Genomic DNA, 11,433 nt, shown 5'->3' on the forward strand with positions numbered 1-11,433 from the left:
ACTTATGTACAAACATGGAAATATATGTGCATTTTAACTCTTTAATTCTTATGCCAAACTGCTTGTTTATTTAGATGTATGAAAGTAGGTATGTTTTATTACCAAATATTATTTATTCAACACAATACATTTCTAAGTATAAAATGAAGATAATAGGACTAAAATATTTTTGAGAATATAATTTCAATGTTGGTGTAACTCAAAGCAATCTAATATACACCCTCGCACTGCATGTAATTGACTTTGGATTTGGGATGGGGAGAGACAGTTTCTTAAAATCGCAATAACTTTTAATAATTTTAATGCATTTTGAAAGGAGGAAATAGTATTTTTATAATGGTGAAAAATTGGATAATTTTTAGGAAAAAGAACTCTCCTTAATGTTTTTGCCACTGTGAACATCTTTAAAGGTGAGGAGATAGAGAGAGAGAGATGTTTAGAGAGACTCAGCAAATCTTACACAATAGTGCTGCAAATTTCTGAAAGAAGATGGTTGTAGTATCAGGTGTGCTTTGGGGGTTGGAAAAGTTACTTTCTTGTTTCTTGCAACCCGTTCCAACTACCGATTGTTCTTTTAAGACAATTTATAAAGGTAAACTGATATTTAATATTCCATATGTAAGAAATCTGAAACACTGAGAATTTTGCACAGAACATTCATGGCTAAAAGTCAGACGTCATCTGCTGCAGACTTAATGGGTAGTGATCTCACATGCATACACATATTTTATCTTCACATTTATTTTCTAATAGGCAGTCAAAGTGGAAAAATGGAAAACCAAATTAAAGAAAATTTATCTTCTACTATTCCAATAAGATAATTAAAACATTTACATTAAGGCAACGAAAGACACAGTTCATTGCTTCATTAGCGACTCAACAGAAATCATAATGATAATGATTATTTTGATACATATTCTTGATATAGATGAGCAGAATAAATATTTACCATCTATTTTTCTATTTATTCTGTTTATATGTTGATGTAGGCATATATTTTCTTGTTTAAGTAATTGTTCTCTGTCTTGTATTGGACTGTAGTGAACACTTAATTACGGAAGAAGGTATTTTTTTGTTGTTTGTTTGGACCAAAGACAGAAGTCAATTTTCCTTAAAAAGAAGAAACATTTAAAAATTTCACCGTCTTGGCATATGTAGAAAATATTAACAGCAAAGGGAGGGATAAGAAAGAAATCAAGAGTAAGCTGGGACAAGTAAGAGTAAAGATAATATTTGGTGGTAAGCAGATAGCTGAATGCATTACAGGCAATCAGTATCTTTCAAATAGTTAATAACTTCTCAAATAAAATATGAGTGTTGAGATATTACAGACAGATAATAGTAAAAATTGACCTAATTTGAACAATTACCCTTTATACCAAGAAAGGATTAGTAGACATATGGTGAGAGAGGGAGTCAGAGGAGAGAGAGGGAGAAAGAGAGGGAGAGAGAGAAAGAAACAGACTGATTAAAAATAGAGAATTAATTTTGAAGTCCATAAGCAAATCTTGTTAGTTCTGATTTCTTTTTTTTTTTTCTCATTAAACTTTGTTCTAATGGGTCTCAAAATTCTGTGACAGATTTTTGGTCAAGTTATTTCCATTAAAAAAGTACTGATTTTAGGCCAGGCATGGTGGCTCATGCCTGTAATCCTGGCAATTTGGGAGGCCGAGGTGGGTAGATCACCTGAGATCAGGAGTTCAAGATCAGCCTTGGCAACACGATGAAACCCCATCTCTACAAAAATACAAAAATTAGCTGGGCATGACAGCAGGTACCTGTAATCCCAGCTACTCAGGAGGCTGAGGTAGGAGAATCACTTGAACCCGGGAGGTGGAGGTTGCAGTGAGCTGAGATCATGCCTTTACACTCCAGTCTGGGCAACAGAGTGAGACTCTGTCTCAAAAAAAAAAAAAGTACTGAATTTAAAAACTAATAACTTAAAACTGCCACACACACACACACACACACACACGTGGTCCACAAAACATTCTGCTCTCCTTCTGAAGGTTTTACGATGCATTGTAATCATTAACCATTCTTTTACTATTAAACTTAAATGGCCAACGGAAACAAAAAGTTCTGAGATAGTTCTTTCACCACTGATTAAAACTGGGGTTGCAGGTACTAGGGATAATATTCACTAGCCTTCTGAGCTTTCTGGGCAGACTTGGTGACCTTGCCAGCTCCAGCAGCCTTCTTGTTCACTGCTTTCATGATACCCATGGCAACTGTCTGTCTCATATGACCAACAGCAAAGTGACTCAGAGGTGGATAGTCTGAGAAGCTCTCTACACACATGGACTTGCCAGGAACCATGTAAACTATGGCAGCATCACCAGACTTCAAGAATTTAGGGCCATCTTCCAGCTTTTTACCAGAACGGCAATCAATCTTTTCCTTCAGCTCAGCAAACTTGCATGCAATGTGAGCCGTGTGGCAATCCAGTACAGGGGCATAGCCAGCACTTATTTGGCCTGGATGGTTCAGGATAATCACCTGAGCAGTGAAGCCAGCTGCTTCCATTGGTGGGTCAGTTTTGCTGTCACCAGCATCGTTGCCACGACGAACATTCTTGACAGACACATTCTTGACATTGAAGCCCACAATGTCCCCAGGAAGAGCTTCACTCAAAGCTTCATGGTATATTTCAACAGACTACTTCAGTTGTCACATTGACTGGAGCACCATACCAGGTTTGAGAACACCAGTCTCTACTCAGCCAACAGAAACAGTACCAATACCACCACTTTTGGTAGACATCCTGGAGAGGCAGGCGAAGGGGCTTGGTAGTTGGATGAGTTGGTGGTAGGATGCAGTCCAGAGCGCCAAGCAGCATGGTTCCACTGGTATTGCCATCCCTACGGGTGGTTTTCCATCCCTTGAACCAAGGCATGTTAGCACTTGGCTCCAGCATGTTGTCACCATTCCAACAAGAAATTGGCACAAATGCTACTGTGTCAAGGTTGCAGCCAATTTTCATAACATTAAGTGCTAACTTCCTTAACGATTTCCTCATATCTCTTCTGGCCGTAGGGTGGCTCAGTGGAATCCATTTTGTTAACAATAACAATGAGTTGTTTCACCCCCAGTGTGTAAGCCAGAAGGGCATGCTCCTAGGTCTGTCCTTCTTGGAGATACCGGCTTCAAATTCACCAACACCAGCAGCAACAATCAGGACAGCACAGTCAGCCTGAGATGTCCCTGTAATCATGTTTTTGATGAAGTCTCTGTGTCCTGGGCCATCAGTGATACTCATGTGGTACTTACTGGTCTCAGATTTCTACAGGGAGATACCGATGGTGATATCACATTCACACTCAGCTTTCAGTTTATCTAAGACCCAAGCCTACTTGGAGGAGCACTTTCCCATCTCAGCAGCCTCCTTCTCAAATATTTGAATGGTTCTTTTGTCGATGCCAATACATTTGTAGATCAGATGGCCAGAAGTGGTGGACTTGCCTGAACCTAAGTGTCTAATTATGAGAGCATTGATATTAGTCTTTTCCTTTCCCATTTTGGCGTTTAGAGGTAGTTTTCTCTCCTCTCTCTCTCTTTTTTTCTCATGGGTTAAGTGTCTTTTTAACTGAAAAGCCAACAAACTGTCTAGTTACATTTCTCCCAAAAACCAGTAAACTGGGTAGTAACTGAGTCTCTAGGCAATATATTGAAAGCTAAGAGGATTCAAAATAAAATTAAAGAAAAAGAAAACAAGTCCTCAGATGCAATGAAGTGAGCCCTGCTACAAACACGTTAATCAGTACAGTGGTACTCCTTGACTGCAGGAGGCTGGAAGTCATTCTAGTAACTCCACTCAGAACATTTACTTCAAGAAGCCCTTTTCCAGTTTTCAACTCACGAATAAAGATAACATTTTGTTAATTCTAGTATAGAAAATTTTGTTTGCAAGTTGATTTATTTATAGTGCCAACTTTTAAAAGGTAGGCAGACATTGCTTTACAAAAAAAGAGGGAAAGGCCAAAATTCCACCTATAGAGAACCTACAGTTCAGTTTTATTCAGAACAAAGGAAAAAGAAACTTTTGATCATACTAGAAGAAACTCAGCCATAGGTTTGGAATCTGTACTCAAACTACACATGCAATTTGGACAATATTCTGCTAATACAATTGACTTGCAGCTGCATTTGTCTACTGTTTGTCTAATATTAACAATTATCAACAGAACAGGGCAACTAGTATTTGGAACAATCCTTACAGTGTTACAGAGTCAGGCATAATATTCCACTTCTCTTCACATCACTGATTCTCTTTGCGTACCTGGGCTCCCCCCTCTTCAGTAAAGTAATTTTTTTTTTAGACGGAGTCTTGCTCTGTCGCCCAGGCTGGCTGGAGTGCAGTGGCGCGATCTCGGCTCACTGCAAGCTCCACGTCCCGGGTTCACGCCATTCTCCTGTCTCAGCCTCTGGAGTAGCTGGGACTACAGGCGCCTGCCAGCACGCCCGGCTAATTTTTTTGTATTTTTTTAGTAGAGACGGAGTTTCACCGTGTTAGCTAGATCTCCTGACCTCGTGATCCGCCTGTCTCGGCGTCCCAAAGTGCTGGGATTACAAGCATGAGCCACCGCACAGGGCCCAGGAAGGTCATTTTTGATATTGAAGGTCTTGCAAATCTCTTCAGGAGTTTTTCTCTTGACCATATTGGCAACACTCTTGCAAGTAACATCAAGCAAACCTTTGAAGTCTAAGTAGTTTGCAGCCAGAATGAGTTCAAAAAGTGTTCCTTGGTCAACTTTCAGGAATTCTTGGTCCCAAACAGAGATATCGTCTGTTCGCTTTTCTTTGTCCTCATCATTTTCGGGAGGAGGAGGGTTATCCTTGTGCTGGGTGCGCCACTGAATGACCTTTTCAAATATTGCTGCATTAGCATTCGGTAGAGGAACCGGGTCATCATCTCCTTCATCATGCATTCCCAAATCTTCCAACATGGTCTTGATAGTCACAGATTGCTTGACAATTTCCACATCAACTTCAAATATCTCTCCACCAGAACTCTGCAACTTAATTGAAGGCATGGTGTTCTGTGTTAAGGAGATGGCCGGCGGGAGGCTGACGAGAGTTGGGAGGCGACAGCGAAGGAAGAGAAAGGCGGAGGAAGAAGCCACTACAGTGGCCCGACGCAGCATCTTTAGAGGTAGTTTTCAAGACACTTGCGCTCTGCCAGCAACCTGTTGCGAAAAAGTTAGTTCTGTTTTCGTATCTCACCGTTCTAGTCTTACCAGTTTTTCTTTCCAAGAATATTGCAATAGCATCCTAACTGGTCTGGTTGATTTATCACTTATTCTCCTGTGGTCTTTTATTTTCATTGTAACCAAAGGAATCTACTTACAACATAAATATATTGGCTACATCTAAATGCAAGGGAGGCTGAATATTAATGAGCATTGGTATTCTCATTCCCTGTTCTCTCTTATCTCCTGGGAAATTATTTTGGGTTCTACGTACCCATTCTTACAGCTTCTGTGTGCTTTGCACTTAGGACCTTCTTCAGAGGACTACCTTGTGTTCAGAAGTGCCAGCGCCTGACTACTGCAAAAGTGTGAATGTCCAGCTCTCTTACCTTAAAGCGGTACAGACTTTGCAATGTAATTTATATTACAGAACACGCAAAGAATTAGGATGAGGCGTTGATTTCACCTGAACTTGCACTTTTGTTTAGGTTTTCTGCTTCCCCCTCCTCCTTATCAGCTTCTTAATAAATCAGCTGCACAAGAATCCACAGCTCAGGTGAGTCGGACCTAAAGATGCACCCGTCTTTCCCCTCTGTTCCTGATACACGAGTTTCTCTGCTCTTCCTTGAACCTGCACCATGCCCCAACTTCCAGGACTTGTAGATGGTTTTCTTTCTGTCTGGAATGCCATTTTCCCACATGTCCACGCAGTTCACATCTTTACTTCCTTCGTGTCTCCACTCAAATATCACTTTTTCAGGGATGTCTTTCATGACCACTCTATGTTTGCTACCCTATCCCAGTCCATACATTTATCCCCACTTACCATTCTCCACAACATTCATCTTCATTTATTTATGTTTGCGAACTAAGTGTTTTCCACACGTGGGCATACATCCCATGTGTCTTCATTCCCCAGCTGCATTCTAGCACACAGAGCAAGAGCCTGATTACATAAAAGGCATTCAGCACATGTTTTAAAATGAAATGTACAAATGAGTAACTATGCAAAACTTAACTACACAGTAAACTGAATAAAATTTTTATTCTATAATTAAGCATTATGTTGCCTGTCTAATGTCCAAAATTAAAGAAATCCTAAATGAATGATTACAGATAAATATCTGGACTAGTTGTGCCTCAACAATTTATTGCAGAAATAATTGTCATCTTCATTGTAGACCTGATGAGCACCACATGCTATAGAATGTTACCTTAACCAAGCTGACATGGGAGCTGTGATAAATGTACTGCATAACAGTTTATGAAATCACAACTTCCGAAAATAGTACTGAACATTAGTTAAATACTCTGCCTGAAACATGCCAGAAAGTTGAATATATTTGCTGAAGATAAAATACATGGTACAGGGGTCCTCTCACAGAGCTTTGCACTGTTAAGAGAATAAAAACCTTTGTGACATAAAATAACCTTCAGAATTAAATTACAATACAAGGAATTGAAAGACAGTAAAACTTTCTCAATAGTTTTATGGGAATGAGCAAGCTTGGAAGAGAACGAGCTGTAAAGATAATGCTGAAGTAGTAAACGCATTAATAAATTAAAAGAGAAAGAGAATCAAAACATGAAATCAAGAGTGAATTTTAAAGGTAACTTGATCAGAACATGAGGAAAGGCCGCTGGAGACAGGAAGCTGCTAGAGAATGCTCTGCAGTCAGACTGCAGCTCTGGGTATATATTATCCTTTCTCTCTATTTTTTTTGTCCTGAAGAGACAGACGTCCTTTGTTACTGGTTTGACTGGCTCTGGGGAACACTAAAAACTGTATGGTAACCTGCAGTAAAGTTAAGTCAAGTTCTCTCTGAGAGACACAGAGTTACATGGAGTCAGGCTGTCTGTCCATTATTATCCACAATGTGAGTGCCTAAGTTTAATCTGAACAAGGGACTTATGACTGAACATATATCACTATATTGGCGTATCATATTGACTTTCTGATAATGTTCTAAAGCCAGTTGAGTAAGAGAGAGAAAATGCCACTGGGTACAAATTGTGGCATCAATTCTCTGCCAGACTGATCAATTGGATTTATATATTACCTCCAGCTACAATCTTAAAATCTATAGTTTTACTCTCTCTTCAGTGCACAGCTCACAGTTTAAATAATTGCAGATTCAAATGAATTTTAAAAGGATCGAACAGTCTTAAATTAAAAATGTGTGAACATTGTTGTTTTAACCACTCTTAATTATTTACTAATTTAACTCAATGGATTCACCTTTTCTCTCTTTCTCTCTCTCTCTTCACTGTTATTTCTTCCTTTCATTCTCTAAATCCTCTAAGAGCAAAGACTCCGTGGTCATCCTTCAAATAATTTATAATAATTTTAATCAATAAAACTAATATAATATATACATAGATTTACAGATACCTTCAACTGGCTTATCAAAAACTATCAGAAGTTCTGAATTACAAGTTCTTTGCCCTCAGACCTAACTGCCTCTCTCTTGTAATTATAATATTTGAAAATCCATTCATTAGATATCAATGTTGTATAAGAAAAATTAAAAATACATTTACTGAAAAATGCTTCCAGCAGAATAGAACACTGTAGCCCTTTTTTGAATGAAATCTTTGTACAAAATTGCAAAGCTCAGACAGTAACCCAAAATGTAATGCCACTTGCAGGAAATTCAACATGTGTTAGAAAAATTAGGCAAAAGCAAATAACATAAAGGTGATTTTAATGTGTCTCAGAATTTTTCTCCACATTTTGGATGTTAAGAAACATTACATGAGAAACAATCTTTTGTTAGAAAAAATATAAAATGTGAATAATTTCAAATTGCTTCAAATGCTGAGTTTTGGTAGCTTCATATGTCATAATTTAAACAGATGTTTTTTAGAATTATATTAATGATTCATATTTACTGAATATTTATGATTCACCAGAAAATATGCTAAGTCGTTAATATATGTTAATATAAACTGCTTTCATGAACATCCAGTACATTAGGGGTTCTTATCACCATTTTCCAGATCTATAAACATAGACCTAAAGAGATTAAATAGATTTCTACACTATAAGGGACATTGGACTAACATGGAAGACTCTACTCCCTAATAAATACTTAGAAATCCACAATTTTCAGAAACTGAACAGAATCTCACTAATGCCATGAGTCAATGCTGAAGCAAAAACAGCTCAATGGAGTCAATGGCTCTGTGTTTATGAAATAGATTTCCTCTTCATTAGAGATTTAGGATGAAATCCCTAAGGTCTCTGTCCAGTCAGAGATACAGACATAAAGGCTATTTTAATGTGTCTTAAAATTTTTCTCCACATTTTGGACATTAAGAAGCATTACATGAGAAACAATTTTTAGTTAGAAGATTGTTCCTCTATATCTAGTCAGAGCCAGATACAGACCTTAGGGATTTCATCCTAAATCTCTAATGAGGAGGAAATCTATGTCATAAACCTGTAGGATTATGAGCTCAATCTATTTACATTCAGTAGGTAATTATGAAGAGCTATGTTATTCATAAAAGGAGAACTAGGAAAATTAAAAGAAAAATACCTGTCAATTTCCTTTGGCCAAATATAAGTTGACAAAATAGAAATCTATTTCATAAACCTGTAGGATTATAAACTCAATCTATTTACATTAAGTAGATCATTACGAAGGCCTACCTTATTCATAAAAGGAGAACTAGGAAAATTAAAAGAAAAATATCTGCCAATTTCCTTTGGCAATGAAAATATAAACAGGCAAAAATGAAGAAATAAAATAGAACCCTCAGGTTAGTCCACTTCCTGTGTGGAATCCAAATTTACAACAGACACATACTGCCTAGCGATAAAGCAGGAAGGACAGTGAAGCCTCCCAGAATGAGTGCTTCCTAACCCAAGAAATGCAGGTTTCCTAAACCAAAACCAAAACCAAAACAAAATCTTCACAAGATAAACTCATAGCAATAACGCATACAAAGAAATGAACCATTATGAGAGAAAGTAAAATGATAAAAGAATCATAATATTTTCACACAAAGAATAGAAATAACAATAAAAAGGGATCAAAACATCATGTAGAAAACACAGGACAATGTCAAATTAGACTAGAATGATTTATAAAAGAAGCAAAAAATAGTCATAGAAATTACATAGTTTATTAGTCTGCTCAGGTTACCATAACAAAATACTACTGAATGGGTAGCTTAAGCAACACACATCTACTTTATTGCAGTTATAGGTGCTGCCCATCTAAGACTATGTTGCCAACATGGTTGGTTTCTGGTGAGACCTCTCTTTTCAGCTTTCAAATGGCACCTCCCATCTGTCATCACATGACATTTTCTCTGTGTTTGTGTCCAGAGAGAGAGCACCCACTCTGGTTTCTCTTCCTCTTCTTCTTTTTTTAAAAATAACTTTGTAGTATTTTATTATTTCGTTGTACAATAATTTAGGTAAACATGATTATATGATTTTTATGTGATTTCTAATTTTGTGATTTCAGATCATATTATAATTAATATTTTTAATTTTTAAAATGAATCCATAAATTTTACCTTAGGATAAAAATCCTACAATTGGGATTTCTAGGCTAAATGGTAAGAAAAAAGTTTGAATATATTGATATGCATTTGCCAAATTATCCCGAAAAATGTTTAACTCTTCCCAACAACGAACCTGTCTGACTGCTTTCCCTCACCCCATGCTCACAAAGGTCTTATCATTAAGAGCAAAAAAAAGTGTTTAGATTTAATACATTAAAAAATGTTATTTTATTGTGCTGTACTTTGTTTTAGCTTTTCATTTTCTCTCTCTCTTTTTATTGTTATACGTTATGTTCTAGGGCACATGTGCACAACGTGCAGGTTTGTTACATATGTACACATCTGCCATGTTGGTGTGTTGCACCCATTAACTTGTCATTTACATTAGGTATATCTCCTAATGCTATCCCTCCCCTCTCCCCCCCACCCCACAAAAGGCCCCGGTGTGTGATGTCTCCCTTCCTGTGTCCAAGTGATCTCATTGTTCAATTCCCACCTGAGAGTGAGAACATGTGATGTTTGGTTCTCTGTTCTTGCCATAGTTTGCTGAGAATGATGGTTTCTGGCTTCATCCATGTCCATACAAAGGACATGAACTCATCCTTTTTTATGGCTGCATAGTATTCCATGGTCTATATGTGACACATTTTCTTAATCCAGTCTGTCATTGATGGACATTTGGGTTGGTTCCAAGTCTTTGCTATTGCGAATAGTGTGGCAATAAACATACATGTGCATATGTCTTTATAGAAGCATGATTTATAATCCTTTGGGTATATACCCAGTAATGGGATGACTGGGTCAAATGGTACTTCTCGTTCTAGATCCTTGAGGAATCACCACACTGTATTCTACAATGGTTGAACTGGTTTACAGTCCCACCAGAAGTGTAAAAGTGTTCCCATTTCTCCACATCCTCTCCAGCACCTGTTGTTTCCTGACTTTTTAAAGATTGCCATTCTAACTGGTGTGAGATGATATCTCATTGTGGTTTTGATTTGCACTTCTCTGATGGACAGTGATAATGAGCATTTTTTCACTTGTCTGTTGGCTGCATAAATGTCGTCTTTTGAGAAGTGTCTGTTCATAGCCATTGCACACTTTTTGATGGGGTTGTTCGTTTTTTTCTTGTAAACTTGTTTGAGTTCTTTGTGGGTTCTGGATATTAGCCCATTGTCAGAGGAGTAGATTGTAAAATTTTTCTCTCATTCTGTAGGCTGCCTGTTCACTCTGATGGTAGTTTCTTTTGCTGTGCAGAAACTCTTTAGTTTAATTAGATCCCATTTGTGAATTTTGGCTTTTGTTGCCATTGCTTTTGGTGTTTTAGACATGAAGTCCTTGCACATGCCTGTGTCCTGAATGTTACTGCCTAGGATTTCTACTGGGGTTTTTATGGTTTTAGGTCAAGCATTTAAGTCTCTAATCAATATTGAATCAATTTTTGTGTAAGGTGTAAGAAAGGGATCCAGTTTCAGCTTTCTACTTATGGCTAGCCAGTTTTCCCAGCACCATGTATTAAATAGGGAATCCTTTCCCCGTTTCTTATTTTTGTCAGGTTTGTCAAAAATCAGATGGTTATAGATGTGTGGTATTATTTCTGAGGACTCTGTTCTGTTCCATTGGTCTATATCTCTGTTTTGATATCAGTACCATGCTGTTTTGGTTACTGTAGTATAGTTTGAAGTCAGGTAGCATGATGCCTCCAGCTTTGTTCTTTTGGCTTAGG

The 11,433-nt window shown here is 37.6% G+C and overlaps 1 protein-coding gene and 1 pseudogene across 2 annotated transcripts; both read right to left on the bottom strand.

Moving 5' to 3' along the window:
* Nucleotides 1-2,126: 2,126 nt before the first annotated feature.
* LOC117090434 lies at nt 2,127-3,517 on the bottom strand (annotated as a pseudogene). The gene has a single exon (XR_004440004.1). The product of XR_004440004.1 is annotated as an elongation factor 1-alpha 1-like (transcript).
* A 741-nt stretch (nt 3,518-4,258) lies between these two features.
* LOC117090435 (S-phase kinase-associated protein 1-like) lies at nt 4,259-5,100 on the bottom strand. The gene is made up of 2 exons (XM_033222747.1): nt 4,604-5,100; nt 4,259-4,305 (listed from the first exon to the last, which is right to left on the bottom strand). Exons 1-2 carry the CDS (start codon nt 5,031-5,033, stop codon nt 4,259-4,261), a joined length of 477 nt encoding a protein of 158 aa, XP_033078638.1. The 5' UTR covers nt 5,034-5,100.
* Between the last annotated feature and the right edge of the window lie 6,333 nt (nt 5,101-11,433).

Source organism: Trachypithecus francoisi, unplaced genomic scaffold (assembly GCF_009764315.1).
Source record: "Trachypithecus francoisi isolate TF-2019V2 unplaced genomic scaffold, Tfra_2.0 Lachesis_group11, whole genome shotgun sequence".
NCBI lineage: Eukaryota > Metazoa > Chordata > Mammalia > Primates > Cercopithecidae > Trachypithecus > Trachypithecus francoisi.